The sequence below is a fragment of the Rhinichthys klamathensis genome, unplaced genomic scaffold (assembly GCF_029890125.1).
Source record: "Rhinichthys klamathensis goyatoka isolate OS25496 unplaced genomic scaffold, OSU_Roscu_1.1 h1tg000076l_1, whole genome shotgun sequence".
NCBI lineage: Eukaryota > Metazoa > Chordata > Actinopteri > Cypriniformes > Leuciscidae > Rhinichthys > Rhinichthys klamathensis.
The window spans coordinates 1,181,243-1,198,673 of NW_026606618.1; the positions used below are offsets into that span (position 1 = coordinate 1,181,243).

At 38.9% G+C, this 17,431-nt stretch overlaps 1 protein-coding gene across 1 annotated transcript in view; it reads left to right on the forward strand.

The window, feature by feature from the left end:
- The first annotated feature begins 16,053 nt into the window (after positions 1–16,053).
- Positions 16,054–17,431, forward strand: part of LOC130085203 (C-C motif chemokine 4 homolog) — a 32,676-nt gene continuing 31,298 nt past the window's right edge. The window contains exons 1-3 of the mRNA XM_056250826.1: positions 16,054–16,190; positions 16,612–16,726; positions 16,877–16,982. Of these exons, the coding sequence (XP_056106801.1) occupies positions 16,121–16,190; positions 16,612–16,726; positions 16,877–16,943 (252 nt within the window). The 5' untranslated portion in view covers positions 16,054–16,120 and the 3' untranslated portion in view covers positions 16,944–16,982. The remainder of the gene's footprint in view (positions 16,191–16,611; positions 16,727–16,876; positions 16,983–17,431) is intronic.

A 17,431-nucleotide genomic window follows, 5' to 3' on the forward strand; every position in this document is an offset into this window, starting at 1 on the left:
CCAAATTATAGCTAACAGCATATTATACAATCTATTCCATGCTGTCTTAAAATGAATTTATTACTTAATAATCTTAATTAGTTTATGCAGTAATTAATCTTAGCAGTAGTATTAACATAAACCATGTGTCAGGTGTTTTATGACTTTGATTTATGGTTCTGAGGTTCCCCTGTCTCTGATTTATGATGGGGCAGCCGGTGGCGTCTGCGTGTCTAGGCTGCGCGACGCCATGTGACATCCTCCTGCGTTGACATCCTGGCCAGAAGTGTAAAAGAAAGGTGTCTGGCCCATGGCCTTCCGGGTTTATTGGCCGTCTACCTGCGCGAGATAGGTGTTATGTCGTTGTGTATTCTGTCTGCTGGGAAGGCCCGTTTTCACACTTCGCCCAAAAGCTGCGTGTATAAATGTGTGTTGAACGCGAGCACAGTCACTGCGCGCTGTGTCTCGTGTCACGCTCCTCTGCAGTTTTATCCTCGTTCTCAAACTATTTTCCAAGCCATATTGTGTTGTTGGATACGTGAGTGCAAGAAGATGGAATCCGGTCTTAACAGTAAGTATTTTTTATTATTTAGTAACATTGTTAAGGATGATTATTTTTGTTTACGAGCGTCGCTGTTCTGTTGCTTACTTAAGGCTTTATCTGCACACTTCAGATGGTGACAGTTTGAGTCTCTTCGATCTAGTAGATGAGCTTAACTTCCTGAATCAAGCGAGTGGTACGTATAATTATGTTTAAATGTTGCATGCGTTGTGTGTGTGTGTGTGTGTGTGTTTGTGTGCGTGTGTGACGGATGATGTTTTGTTTTGTTTTCGCCAGGAGGCGTGGCTAGACCTAGCACAGCTGCTGCTACGCACAATGCTGTTGCCTCTTCACGAGCGATCACGGAAGCACTTGTGCCAGGTATTGTTAAATGTTGTTACACCCGTGTTTAAACAGTGTTGTGGCTGTGTGAACATATCTCATCTTCTCAGGGTTTTTTTGTTTTTACCAGGGCCGAAACGCGTGACTATCAAGGCCATAGTACATGGACCACCGCGAGGCAGCGAGTCTGCTAACGTTGGAGTTATTCCCTTGGGTAAGTGCATTGTAATTTGGCTTTATCAAACAATGTTATGCTGCTATGGTTTGTTGATTTTGTTTTAAAACTTTAACACATGTATTTACAGATGGTTTATCAAACGTTGTGAGCAATGTCGGTGTGTCTGAATGTGTGAATAAACCGGATAAGAAAGCGAAAAATAAGTTGAAACGTAAAGCTGCTGTGGTGTCCCATGCGGACGCAAAAGCTTCTGCTGATGGGTCATCGAGAGACGTACCACAGACATCTGTCCCAAAAAAGCCAAGACGATCAGCTGTTAAAAGTAAGTAATGAACAAAAGCTGATGGATTGTTTTCTGTTCACACTAAATCAGAAAGATAAATATTGTTTATTTGAATGTGATAGTGAGAGGTCGAATGTGTTTGTGGATGTATAATGTGCCAATACGCTAGTTTAGAACTGTTGTTATCATACATTACACCATTGGAGAACTGTGTGTAAAAAAAAAGTGTAGACATGATGATTTTAGGCTGCTGTGCCATTCCATATTAGCATGGTCTTGTTTGATTGTTTGTTTATATATATATATATATATATATATATAAAGAGAGAGAGAGAGAGAGAATTTGACAATACGTATTGTTTTTTAATGTTACATTAGTACCAGACTGATTTTTATTTTATTTTTAGTCTTAGAAAATATAGTTAATATTAATATTACTGTTATCATTATAATATTAACACATTTGTACTAACTTTTTTTTTTTTTTTTGCACCCTTTTCTACTTCTTAACAGAGGTGGTCGTAGTTCCCGATATAAATGATGTTCAGAGCTGGAGTGAGGGTCTGATACAATCGTGGGACGGCTGTGTATTTACAAACGACCCTAAAGAAACACCGCAGTCTGTTCCAACCAGCGAACGGGTCGTGGTCGTGGAGGAATCCGACCCTGAACAGCTGCCTTCAAATCAGGAGGCTTACAAACAGGAATCACAACCCTTTATAGACAATCAGCACATAGCCAGACTGATACAGGACTCTGTCAAGACCGCATTGAATGCCTTCGAGGTACGTTTTGACAAACGCCTTAATGCCATTGAGAGACGTTTAGATGCTTATGAGTCAACACAACAACAACAGGGAATTTGGCTTAAACAATGCATAGCAGCGCAACGGTTGCATAGTGGTACTGTTCAAAAAGTAGCCAGAGAACAATGCCTGACTACAGAATTGTTAAAGCAACTGGTGCTTATGCTTAAAAAGAAACTCGGGTGAGTTGACAACATTTTATATATATATATATTTTGCATACTGTGTTTTTTTTTTTTTTTTTTTTTTTCTTCAACATTTGTCACAGTATTTCATTCTATCTTTTTTTTACTGTATGGACACAGGGTTTATTATCCATAGTTTTTAAGGTGTTGCTACATGTGATTTAAATAAATAAAATAAAAAAGATCTGATTTAAAAATGCCTAAACGTTGTCGGGAGCCAGATGGTTTTGATCAGGGTCCGGTAGCTAGGTTTAGACGAAACGATGGTAGCGTGGTGCCCCTCGAACAGTGCAGTAACACAGAAACATTGCTCTATTTAATACAGACTGTGGAGGATATGAATAGGTCTGAGTCTTCAACTGATACGTTGGTAGAATTATTAAACATCGTGAGATCAATGTCCGATGAGGATCCTGACCCAAATAATGATTTTGAACATGTTGTAAATACCCAACAAGCAGGAGAGGTGTTAGAACCTCGTCCAGAACCAAATTCTGCATTTGATCATCTTGTGTCTTTTCACCAGTCAGGCGAGGGCCCAGGTACACAGACACATCGCACACTCAACCCTGAAGCGCCCAATATGGGTCTCACAGATAGAGATATAGAAACACTTGTAACAGTAGGTGGTGATGTTAGTGGGTACACGGTACTGCCACGAGCACGGTTCAATGGTCTGGAAGTCCACAGGCTTATAAATTTGCGGGGGCGAGAAACGAAAAAGTAACGCAATAGTTACTTTTACTGGTAACTAGTTACTTTTATAGTGGAGTAACTCAGTTAATAACTCAGTTACTTTTTGGGAGAAGTAACTAGTAACTATAACTAATTACTTTTTCAAAGTAACGTTCCCAACACTGTCCGTCACACACGCACACAAACACACACACACACAACGCATGCAACATTTAAACATAATTATACGTACCACTCGCTTGATTCAGGAAGTTAAGCTCATCTACTAGATCGAAGAGACTCAAACTGTCACCATCTGAAGTGTGCAGATAAAGCCTTAAGTAAGCAACAGAACAGCGACGCTCGTAAACAAAAATAATCATCCTTAACAATGTTACTAAATAATAAAAAATACTTACTGTTAAGACCGGATTCCATCTTCTTGCACTCACGTATCCAACAACACAATATGGCTTGGAAAATAGTTTGAGAACGAGGATAAAACTGCAGAGGAGCGTGACACGAGACACAGCGCGCAGTGACTGTGCTCGCGTTCAACACACATTTATACACGCAGTGTAGCGGCAGCCAGTAACCGCTAAGAGGCTGAGTAGAGGGAATAAAGTTGACGCGTTTCCACTGCGAGTCCAGGTGGTTTATTGCAACATTGAAATTGACAGAAACATGATGAATGATGACGGTAAAGTAAGCATAAAACAATTAAATGTAAATAAAATAAATGAAAGGAAAACGGTCAACAGAAAGTGAGCGTCCCAGCTACTCACCCCCTTCCTACATGCTAACCACACGCAAACTAACCAGGTAATATACACCTAAACCAAGTGACGTAACAAACTGAAAGTAAAAATTTCAAAATAAAAGACATCACCCAAACCTGGCACCTACACTCCAGCCCCTGATTATTACACCCCAACACTGTAATAATCATAACAATCCAACACAAACTTGCAAATTCTACATTGAATATTTACTTGCATACATAGAAATCGCTAAATCGTATCTCAAATAAACAATACACAAATGTATGTGTCTGTGGGTGTGTGTGTGAATGTCCAATTCTTCAATGTGCGAACAGTGTCCGTAATCAATCGAAGTAAACATGTCAATCAAACAGTCTTTAGTCAAAGTCTTCAGTATGTCATTTGAGAGCTCTCATAAGTCAGTCAGTCAATTAGTCAGTCGATCATAGAATAGTTAGAAGTCCTCCGTCTCCAGAAGAAGGCAGACTTTAGTAATGGGTCTGGTCAAGCAGGAACTCTTGGTCTTGATTCTTACTTGACGTGTCAATCCCCTTTTATCCTGTGTGATATGAATAATCTGGCCCATTATCCATGAGCTCCTTGGAGCAGTATCATCCACTACAAGCACAATATCTCCCACTTGAAAATTGCGTTTCTTCACCAGCCACTTCTGGCGCTCTTGTAGTTGAAGTAGGTACTCCCCGATCCATCTCTTCCAAAATAGATCCGCCATGTATTGGACCTGTCGCCAACGTCGTCGTGAATACAGATCGTCCCTTTTAAACAGTCCAGGTGATAAAGACGGCTGTGTTTTCAAGAGGAGAAGATGGTTTGGAGTAAGGGCTTCCAAATCATTAACATCCAAAGATGCTCTGGATATTGGACGATTATTAAGGATTGATTCAACTTCACAAAGGAGTGTGTAAAGACCTTCCTCGTCTAAACTTTGTCCTCTAAGGATAGAATTTAAAATCTTCCTTATTGATCTTATAAGCCGTTCCCAAATTCCTCCAAAATGCGAACCAGCCGGGGGATTAAAGTTCCACTTAATTCCCTTTTGAAGCAGAAATGAATTGATTTGATTATGATTCCAGTTTTTCATGGCCTCCTGCAGTTCACGCTGGGCACCAACAAAGTTTGTACCATTGTCTGAACGGATCTCGACAACTTGTCCTCGACGTGCCATAAATCTCCTTAATGCATGGATAAAAGAGTCCGTATCAAGTGAATTTGCTATTTCAAGGTGAACAGCTCTTATAGTCAAACATGTGAATATCAATCCATAACGTTTTACAACGCTCCTTCCTCGTTTTACTTCAAAGGGACCGAAACCGTCTACTCCAACATAAGTGAATGGCGGTTTGTCAGGTGTGACTATCTTGTGGCAAATCTGCCATCTGCTGATGACCCGGGATTCCATGAAGACGTCTGCAGATCACACACCTGGACAGAATTCTTCTTATAGCCGTGCTAGCACCAGGGATCCAATATCTCTGCCGCAAATTAGCCAGCATATAATTACGTCCACAATGTCCAATGTCATGATGAATTTGCCGCAAAATCAAATCTGAAATGTGTAGATCCTTGGCCAGTATTACCGGATGCTTAACTTCTTCAGGCATCATAGCCTTGTCCAGACGCCCACCAACTCTGATGACATCTGAGTGAAGCACAGGATTAAGTCTATAGAGTTCACTATTCCGTTTTACCAATCCATCTTTCCGTAGACTAGCCAGTTCCTCAGAATATCTCCACTTTTGGCAAAGACGGATAATCTCCAATTCAGCTCTTTCCAGCTCATCTGAAGACAACAATTTTGCAGACACATTGGATCTGAATTTTTGTATCTCTTTCTTAACAACAGTCTCTCGTTGCAACTTGTCCATATCAGAATAAGCAGTCATCAACCTTTTCCTTTCCTTGCCGAGATCTTTTAGAATACTCCTGAATCGAAGGATCCAAGCTACGCCTTTTTTCAATCGCATCCATGAAGAGTAATAATTAAAGTATGGCATAAAATCATACTCTTCATGAACTAGCACAGTATTCACAAGAACACTCCTTTTCACTTCTGGGTCACAAGAAGACATCACACCTACATCAGAAGGATCCACGGGCCACAACTCTTGTGGTTGAACAAGAAATGGAGGACCAGAAATCCATATCTGGTTCTTTAAGAATGAATCAACCTTTAGACCTCTAGATGCTAGGTCAGCTGGATTGTTGGAAGAATTCACATACCTCCATTGGCTGATTTCGGAAACACTTCGAATTTCAGCAACTCGGTTGGCTACAAAGCATTTGAATCTAGAAGTTTCATTTTGGATGTACTTGAGAACAGAGGTGCTGTCGGTCCAAAATACCGAATCCTGAAGTTTTATCTTCAGCTCTCTCTTCCACAACTTGTCCATGCGACCAGCCAGTGTGGCTGCTGTGAGCTCCAGACGAGGGATAGTAATAGGTCTTAAAGGAGTCACTCTTGCTTTACTCATTAAAAGAAAGGAATGGGCACATTGTTGATCATTATGAAGTAGTAAATACGACACCATGCCATAACCCTTCTCACTGGCATCCGAAAAGTGATGCAATTGGGCAGATATAGCTTCTCCAAAGTTTTCCGGCTTTAAACACCTACGGACCTCGAATTTCTCCAATTCATGAAGTTTCTCCAACCAACTCGTCCATCGCCGAGTATACACTGTTGGAATAATACTATCCCATCCAATTTTCTCTCGACACAGATCTTGAAGTATAATTTTGGCACGTAGAATCACAGGAGACAGAAAGCCAAGAGGGTCATAGATGGAACTAATGATAGAAAGAATACCTCTTCGAGTAAGAGGTCTATCCTTGATGGTCACCTTGAACTTGAAGACATCCGACTCAGCACACCACTGCACACCTAATGCTCTTTCCAAAGGTAGCGCGTCATGTTCCAAATCCAAGGTCTTAACTTTCTTGTCTCTGTCTTCCTCAGGGATGGCATTTAACACAATGCGGCTGTTGCTTATCCATTTGGTTAATCGGAATCCACCTTTAGCGCACATTTCTGTGAGCTTCTGGTACAATAGAACAGCTTCTGAATCTGTAGGCACAGATACAAGACAGTCGTCTACATAGAAGTTATTAAAGACAATGTCCACGGTCTTGGCATCATACAGATCCTTATGGTCCTCTGCACACTTTCTCAATGCATAGCTAGAGCAACTTGGAGATGACGTTGCTCCAAATAGATGCACAACCATTCTGTATTCTTCCAGATTGGCATCAATGTTTCCTCCAGGCCACCAAAGAAACCTCAAGAGATCACAATCATAAGGATTTACCTTAACCTGATGAAACATCGATTCTATGTCAGCCATCATGGCAACATACTCCATTCTGAATCGCACAAGAACACTCAACAGCGGACTTGTTAAATCTGGACCTTGCAAAAGATGTTCATTCAATGATGTTCCTTGATATGATGCTCCGCAATCAAATACCACTCTGATCTTTTGCTTCTTAGGATGATACACACCGTGGTGAGGTATGTACCATAAACGTCCATCAAGTCGTTCCAGTTCAGCTGTGGGAACCTTTTCAGCATGACCTTTAGTGATAACACTCTCCATAAAGGTAGTATAGTCAGCATGAAAAGAAGCGTTTCTTTGAAGCCTTCTTTGAAGATTCAGAGCCCGTTGTTCCACGATTGCTCTATTCCTTGGCATGACTACCTTTTCGTTTTTAAGTGGAAGACCAATGCAATAATGCCCATTAGTCAGTCTAGCTGACTGTGAAACAAAATCCATGAATTGATGATCTTCCTTCGACAATCCCTGCTGTTCCTCTTGAACCGATTCAGGAAAGTCACCCTTGAACTGTTGCTCCCATAACTCATCCAGTTTCATAACTGTGATCCTATTGACAGTCATGTGAGAATGTTCCTTAACAGCATACTCTTCCTGTCGCTTGATTGGTCCATTAACTGCCCATCCAAACATGGTCTTAATGGCGTATGGGCCACTGTCTTGACAGCGAATAATCTGCCATGGCTCCAAAGCCTCTGGCACATTAGCACCAATCAACAACTCCACATCAGCATCAATTGAAGGCAAACATAGATTACTTAAATGAGGCCAACAAGCAAGATCGTTTTGTGTGGCGATGTTGGTTTTACCTACAGGCATGGTCTTCTGCGTGTATACCTCTGGCAAAGCACAGTAATGCTCTTGATTCAAACCTGATACTTCCAGATCCTTCAGAACATAACAGCAAATGGATTTGTCCTGACTCATGGTTCTCATTAGAATGTTAACTTTCTTTGCCGAGAGATTGAGCTTGGACATCAAACTCTCTGTGCAGAAAGATGCAGAGCTCCCAGAGTCCAGAAAGGCATAGGTGGTCACAACTTTGCTTCCTTTCTTTGATTTCACACATACCGGAACGATAGACAATGCACAATTCTCTTTACCAGCCCCAGTAAGGGCACTGGACTGCAGCGAGACCAAAGCACTTCCCACCGTTGACTTGGACTCATCTTTATACTGAATGCCTTTTTTTTCTGATGGAAAAATATGAAGAAGACTTGGGTGTTTGAGATGACATATCTTACATATGCTTCTCTCTTTACAATCACGGCTGAAATGTCCTGTACATAAGCAACCGAAACAAATCCCCCTTTGCTTCAGAAAATTCATCTTTTCTGCATGAGATCTTTCAACAAGCCTTTTACAGAAATGCAATGCATGCGCTCCTTCACAGAAGAGACAGGTTCTAGCCTTCCCACCATACTCCTTTGCACCAGTTGCAGTGACTGTGGTGGCAAAACTACTTCTAGGTTTTTGAGGCAATTTGGAATTCAGGTTTCTTCCTCCAATAGGCAGAATATCTTGAATGTTTCCGAATACCGGATCTGTGACCATTTTCACCTGTCTTTCTATGAAGTCCACAATATCAGAAAAGCAAGCTGGATGGTTACGTCTTTCCTGCAAATCATATGCCACCATTCTCCATCTTTCTCTGAGCTTATAAGGAAGTTTTGCAAGAACAATTTGCATATTAGAGGCAAGATTTAACTCATTCATGTAGCAAATATTCTGCATAGCATTGCAGCAACTCCTGAGAAATAAGCTGAAGTCCTGCAGAGCCTTAGCATCCTCGGGTCTTATCACTTGCCATGAGAGCGCTCTTTTCATGTAAGCTGAGGCTATCCTTACTTCATTGCCGAAATGCTCCTTGAGCAAAGCCTTAGCCTGTATATACCCTTGCGAAGGAATCATTAGTTGACAGCTTCGAACCAGATCCTTAGGTTGCCCTCTAGTATACTGCTCCAAAAAATGCAAGCAATCTGCATGGCTACTTGCTTTCTTTTCCACCACCTCTTCGAATGTTCGTATAAAGTTGTGATAACGCAAAGGATCTCCATCAAAGAATGGGACCTCCCTTGGTGGAAGTGAAGATAAGTTGTGTTGCTGAACTAATAGGGCAGCAATTTCATTTTGCTTATCAATAAGCTTAAAGATACTTCCTCCCACCAAACCATCCTGTAAACTCGATCCATGTGCACCCTGCATTCCAAGTCCATGTCCACCATCCTGACTGATGCTGGGAAAAGTAGAATGTGTCAACCTTGTGTTAGAATTTACAATCTGTTGCTGTTGTTGAGCTGACTGCGTTGGAAAACGCATTGGATTCTCTGGTGTTGCTTGAGCCGGTGTATAAGATACAGGTGGCTGTAGTGGCACTGAATGTGAACTTGAAGGTAAAAATGGATCCACATGTGGGTTAAGAGAACTGGTTCCAGTATTCCTTGCCCTTAACGCACTGGCATCAGAAGAACTTGTACAATCACTTTGTTCTGATCTCACGTCACTATACACTTTCATCTTGGCCATGGATACAGCAATTTTAGTGTCCAGTTCCATTTGTTCTTTTCTCCTCCTCAAATCCTCCTCTTCCTTCTCCAATACATGTTTCCGTGATAACATTTTCTGATGTGCCAACAAGGCTGCCGTTTCGGCCTTAACCTTAAGATGAGCAGACACAATGGAAGATCGACTGGTTCGAGATCCATGAGTTGTTGTTGTTTTCCTGCCCACGTTAGAGACGCTGTCATTTGGCTGTATTTGACTCTGTACATCACCATCGTCCTTATCACAGTTCGGATGTCCATTTGGAACATGCATATCATGAGATGATGAAACTGGTTCAGCAGAGGATGGAACATTAGAATCACAACTCAGTTGTGGTTCAGCAAAATTATCCATTGCTCTTGAATCATGAATGACAGAAAGTGATGGGGAAAGATTTGCATAACGTTGAGTAGAATTTGATTCTGTTATTTGAACATTTTGCCTTAGATTCTTAGCTTCATTCAACCATCGTTCAACATCTTCCACAAATCCATCATTGTGCTTAGAAACCACATCAAACCACTCATTTTGTTTGTTCTGTTCATCAGGAGGAAGAAAAGGAAGTACTTCTTTGTGCAACACAGATGCATCATCTCTCAAACATTTTAAAGATCCCACCATTGAAGACAATTGAAAAGCATTTTCATCACATTCCATGAGATTTTTCATTGATAAAATCAAGCTCTTAATTTGATTCACCTTAGCCTTGCGATCCTTTTGCAATGCCTCAATTTTAAGCGCCAAGGCCTTTGCCGTAAGCTTAGGCTCTCTTTTGCTGCACACAGCAGCGTGCACAGACTCATCTGCGTCCATTTCTCACAGCACGCAATAATCCCAGTCATCCAAACAGCGCCGTATTCAACGCGTAGATCAAGCCAACAATTTCATGAATGGGCGCAGCTCCACAGCGCTATCACGAATGCATATCTTGCACTTCATTCCACAACCGCAATCCATCCAATACGCGGCACACAAACACTGAACGGCCTGCGACAAGAGTGTCTTCTCATTCAATAAACAGCAATGCTGCAGCCAAACATAGCAAAACCGCTCACATACCTCTTCTGCCGTCAGGATACAGATGCGCGATCTCACTTCAGTGTGTGCGTCAGCGTTTCACATGCGGTGTGCGAAGAAATCCTTTCCAATCCACGATAATCAAAATCCAACAGTAGCCTATTTTCTGTTGACTAAATGTAGCGGCAGCCAGTAACCGCTAAGAGGCTGAGTAGAGGGAATAAAGTTGACGCGTTTCCACTGCGAGTCCAGGTGGTTTATTGCAACATTGAAATTGACAGAAACATGATGAATGATGACGGTAAAGTAAGCATAAAACAATTAAATGTAAATAAAATAAATGAAAGGAAAACGGTCAACAGAAAGTGAGCGTCCCAGCTACTCACCCCCTTCCTACATGCTAACCACACGCAAACTAACCAGGTAATATACACCTAAACCAAGTGACGTAACAAACTGAAAGTAAAAATTTCAAAATAAAAGACATCACCCAAACCTGGCACCTACACGCAGCTTTTGGGCGAAGTGTGAAAACGGGCCTTCCCAGCAGACAGAATACACAACGACATAACACCTATCTCGCGCAGGTAGACGGCCAATAAACCCGGAAGGCCATGGGCCAGACACCTTTCTTTTACACTTCTGGCCAGGATGTCAACGCAGGAGGATGTCACATGGCGTCGCGCAGCCTAGACACGCAGACGCCACCGGCTGCCCCATCATAAATCAGAGACAGGGGAACCTCAGAACCATAAATCAAAGTCATAAAACACCTTTTTTGACACATGGTTTATGTTAATACTACTCTTAGCTACTGCACAAATAATAATACCACATCTAAATGAAAATACACCATTACAAATGTAACTTCTGTATTCAATATCTTCAAAGTTTGTAAGCATTAACTGTAACATTACCAACATTTTTAAAAGTAAAAGCACAACATATTTCTTAATATTAGCAACTGCATGTGGCATTTTACAGCTAAAATTTTGAAGTTTAGCTGTTTTAACTACTGTAATCATTAAAAATGTAGCAAGCTGAATATCACTTCCTAACATCATCCCTAGCAAGTAACTTGCAAAGTAATTTCTGATTAATTCGGTTCGGGAGTAGTAGAGATAAAAGCCCGCCCGCACTGACAATTGATTGGTTGGGTCCTTACATGCGCTTCGTGAGGACACGCGCACACTAGCGCACACTAGCACACACACGCAATCTCTCGCTCCCTCTCTCTCTGCCGTGCACGCGCTACGCATGCGCGCTCTTGCTCGCTCTAGATTCCGGGAGATTTTAACTAATTTGCGGACATCAGGGAGCCGCTATCAATATGCGGGAGACTTAGGATGTGTGTGGCGGCTGGTGGGCCGGCCCGCCGGCCGTCCTGGAGTACCGGCCGTTCTGTGATTCTCCAGATCACACAGATGGCCAGTCCGCCCCTGCGCGTCTATCGCGTTTAGTTAGACGCTTGAACATTCGCTCGAGTTCAAAATTTTCATCTTGCGCAGAAGACATTTGCGGCAAACGCGTCGCCCAATTCGCGTCATTCGCAACGCCCGGCGCGAATGATGCGTCTATTCGCGTCTTTGCATTGACTTTGTATGTAATCTACTCGCCCAAATAATTAAATTCGCGTTCGGTGTGAACACACCATTAGGCTATGTAGGAACCCACTACCCAGTTACGCATTATTTACACATCTGCATATTTGACGATTACGCATTTTATTAGAATTGTAATGAGACAATAATGAGTAACTTAATGAGTTTGTAAACCATATTTTTCTTCAAAATAAAAGCTTGATGCTGTTTCCGTCAAAATAAAAGATCATGTGCTTATCTCTGTATAGAAATTAGTACGAAACTAATTATGAAAGTTGCTTTTATTTTTCAGTGCATTTGTTTTACAACATATGGCTATTACTGCCATGGGATTAATATTATAACTATTATTATGTAGTAGTGTAATGTAGACAGACACTATATCACAACTAAAAGAGTTTTGAGTTTTTCTTTGTTCAATTTGCACACTGAATATGGGTTGGAGCTCTTTATTTTTAACTCTCAAAGTGCACCAGATTGATGAATTTAACATTAAAAAGCACAAAATTTTCTTACGGGGGAGCATGCCCCCGAACCCCCCTAGAGGGACAGAGGTGCACTCACCACAGATTTCCCAAAATCCTGTGGGAAAAAACGGTATTGCTATCCCAGTTTATAGCTTGCTTTAGGATTCATCACTGTGGAGTATAGTTCAACTTAGTAGTTATTTTCATCGGTTAACTCTTACTCACTCCTATTCACTTATGGCATTAGTGGTTTTAATAGGAGTTGGTATACATATTCAAGGGCGTGCAAAGTTCGGTTGTGTTATATAGTGGGCCAGTCTGGGCCAAAATGCCCGGGCCGATTTTTTGTCCCAGTCCAGCCCTGCTCCGGAGTGATGATATTACTGCGCCGAGTCCATAGATATATATGCGCCGAGTCGAAGTGCTCCCAAGCACTTGCTGTGGTATTCCGCCATCCATTATAGTTATCCATTTTACACGCTTAGAAAAGCGCAACGTTTTATTTTGTGTAAAAAAAACCTAAAAACTAAAAAAAAAAACTTTGTAAAGCAAAGCTCATTATCATTTAAAGGCATATGCACTGAAACGGCGTGCTGAAAACAGAGCTGTTTTTGACCAGGTAAAATTAGTGTTTTCTTACAATACTAATGAGAATTTTTAATAAAAGTAGCCAATATTACAAAGTTTTCATTTAGACCCTAAAGATTCATATTAACTTGTACAAAAATGGCATTATTAACCCCTTTAACAAAAAAATTGCTGTGCAAAAAATAGCCACCGCAGAATGTTTGTGAAATGTAGGTGAGAGTTTCAGAAGGATGTTTCTCAGAATAATGACGGGTTGTGTCTGTTCCAGTGAACTAAAAGTTCCGTTCTGCTTCTCTGGTGAAAACTAATTAAACTAGTTCTTATTTGAGTGGAATATGTATAATATTTACAAGATGAATTTAGATTAAGTGGATTAGCCTTTATACTGTGATTATGTAACTTTAAGAGAGCATTGTATTAAATACTTAAAGCTGAAAAACCTGGAAGAGAGAGTTAAGTCTCTAAACCATGTGTGTGTGACTAATAAGAGTAAAATCACATTGTGCACTGTACATGAATTACTAAGCTGTTAAAAGACAAGATGAGTCATGCTTAGCATATCAATGTTTCTCTAGTCACAAACTTAAATATGTCACACACTGTTGGTAGTTCTGCTGAATCAGTCAGGATAAATTAGTACATTTACCAGGACTATATGTAATATTCTAATTAATTATCAAACATTTCCATTAGTCAATACGGCTAAAAACTAATATGCACAGTTTGTGAGCTATGGATGATTATGTGACTGATACGGATATACATATTCACACATTTACACACCCTACAATATTTGCATATATGCCATTTGCCGCACATGAAAATGAGGGTAGGCTACATATCGTAAAACAAACCACAGGCCAAAAGTGCTGAACTAGATCATTATCAGGCTGCGCAGATGCTTGCTGAGATGCATCAGCTTTATCTTACAACTGATCATGACTTACAACTGAAAGATTTGGAGAGAACGGCCATATATGTAAAGAGTATCACTACAACAAACAGATCAAGATTTTCTTAAAAGAAAGTTGAAAACTCATATGGACAGATTGGAATGCTAAACAAAAAAATATCTAAGTGGAAAAAACCTCACATCAATGTAAGACAGAACATAGATGTCACAGTTTGATAATGAGAGCAGAAAGGGGTTTTCTTTTTTTGGTTTAGATTTTGTTCCACAAATAACGGCACTAAATAAACCACTAAAAAAAAAAGATAAAACTTGTGTGGGATCTTGATAAAAAAAAAATAGATACAAATATTTAATACAATATAAGCAATCTGATAATCATCTAAATAAATTAAATATTATGTATAGAAAATAAATATTAGAATGTTATTTAATTAAAACGTATTATTATTAATAGCAGCATAATAATCATGTTTAAATAACGTTTAAAATGAAATCATAATTTGTTCTTTAATTAGTAATTATTAGCAACATGTCAATTATTAAATAGTACACATCATATTTATATAATAAATAATTATATTTATACATGACTATGTATATTCATATTTGAACCTCCATTATGCCATGAAACATTGATGGATATTCCACTGTAAAAAACTCCCCCTATTTCAACTTAAAAATTAAGTTCAGTTCTACAGTATCTATTTTTTAAATAAATAGATACAAATATTTAATACAATATAGGCAATCTGATAACCATCTAAATAAATCAAATATTATGTATAGAAAAAAATATTAGAATTGTATTTAATTTAAACTTATTATTATTAGTAGCAGCATAAGAATAATAATCATGTTTAAATAATGTTTAAAATGAAATCATAATTTGTTCTTTAATTAGTAATTATTAGCAACATGTCAATTATTAAATAGTACACATCATATTTATAAAATAAATAATTATATTTATACATGACTGTATATTCATATTTGAACCTCCATAATGCCATGAAACATTGATGCATATTCCACTGTAAAAAAATCCCCCTATTTCAACTTAAAAATTTAAGTTCAGTTCTACCCTAATTTTTTTTTTTTATTGAATCAGCTTGTTTGTACACCATTTCAACTTAAAATATATAAAAGCGACTCGAGTTTAATCTCATATAACTTATTCAAAAAAAGTTGAAATTGCTTAAATGATTTTGATGAGTTAAAATAATCTGAAAACAAAGTTGCCGTGACTCGTTGATCATATCACTTTTTGGTGTGAATTAACTATTGATCTGTTAAGTGTTCTTTTTGTTAATTTATTATGAAATTTATCACAAAGAATTATAATTATTTACTTCAACACGTTTCCATATAGTTTAATATTTGCTTATTGAAGATAAATGGAGTGGGTTTAAAACTTTTTTCCTCTGCAAATGCTGACGGGTGGAAAAAGTCGCATCATGAATTTACCACATGGAATAGGCCTATAGAGGAATTATAGTCTTTATGTGTTTTGGACATAAAGGAAGGAATGTTAAAAAGTAAAACATAAATAAATAAAACAAGTAGGCCCATGACTCTTTCTTTTAATGAGCATCAGCAAAAAAAACTGTACAGTCTGAAGATGAGTATCATTGCTGTAAACTTGTGACACCAGCATTTTATCACCTCACAATCTCTTCTTGCAAAAAGCAGAAAGCCAATAGCAAATGTGAATATCCGTGTAGGCTTTGAAGAAGAGGTGGGGGGCTGCAATACATGTCCTTATCTAACCACACATCTGACTTTCTATCTTGCATCACTTTCAAAGGCATTTATAAATGCGAATCAGAGAATGATTGTCTCAGACATCTACAACGATTATCAAGCTTCCAGATCAACTTCAGATCAGAAACCATGAGGGCATCTTCTTTGTGTTTGGTGTTTGGGCTGGTCCTGCTGACGGCTTGGACCTCTGAGGCTCAGCGTAAGTTCTCTTGAAGAATAGTTTTGCTCTTGAATAAATTATCATGTATATGGACCTATAGGCCATTATAATTAAATTGCACATAAACGTTAAGTGATATTTCACGCTTGAAATTGATCAAATTAGAAACAAAATAATTGTACAGTCTTTGCCAGTTCCTCGTTGAACTAGGTATTTTCAAGTTTAAAAAAGTTTAAAATATATTGACATTGTGCGTTAAAGAAACCCAGAAACCAATATGCTGACCTGAAGATTTAGCAAATTAACATAAAGAACTACAAAGGACCTTTATTTTGAAGGACGTATTTCAACAGATTAATATTTAATGTATTTTGAACAGGTTTAAATATGGTCAAGATCTCTGCTAAAACAAATATATATATATATATATATATAGATATACGTTTTATCTCATCGACAGCTCATGCTGCAGTACCTGAGAGGTGTTGCTTCGATTTTGTCGACTTCCAAATACCAGGCAAAAAGATTGTGAGTGCTTTGAGGACAAGTTCACATTGTCCTATCGCAGGCGTTGTGTAAGTAGGCATATATTTAACTCTAAAATATAGGCTATAATTGAGAAAAAAATATCATATGCTCATTTTAATAGTAGACAAATGATAAAAATGTTTTTGCGTAAGCTAGCAATGACAAAAAAAAGTGAATATGAACTTTTTTCTCCTTAGGGTAACGACACCTAGAACCGAATTCTGTGTGAAACCAGACGAGGCTTGGATAAAGAAGATGCTGTAATGGGGCAGCAGCTTCGGAAACAGAAATGGAAACGCAACACCTACACAAAATAATACTGATTTTGCTTCATACAACTGTCCTTTCTTATTCATTTTTGTATCTCCTGATCAATACTGCAAGATACTGAATGTTAAACCTGTTGTCATTTCACGCTCTATCTATGCAAATGAATATTAAAATGCTCAGAGATTACCTGGTGTCAGACTCACTTTATGTGTTCATATCCACGTAGGCCTACAAAATATATAGTGAAAAAGACAGTATGACTCTCATCAGCATAACAGCTCATGTTTAATAATGTAGTTAGGCATAAAGAGTAACAGACAAAGATAAAATGAAAAATAACAACAACTGGAAATTAACATTTGCATAAAGAAACGCGTTTGCATAAATAGAACGCTGCAAAAGGAGTGTGTGATCATATAAGGTATAGCCAAAAGGTATCTTTGTTGCCCTTTGTATAAAATAAGATATTTTTTTTTAATATA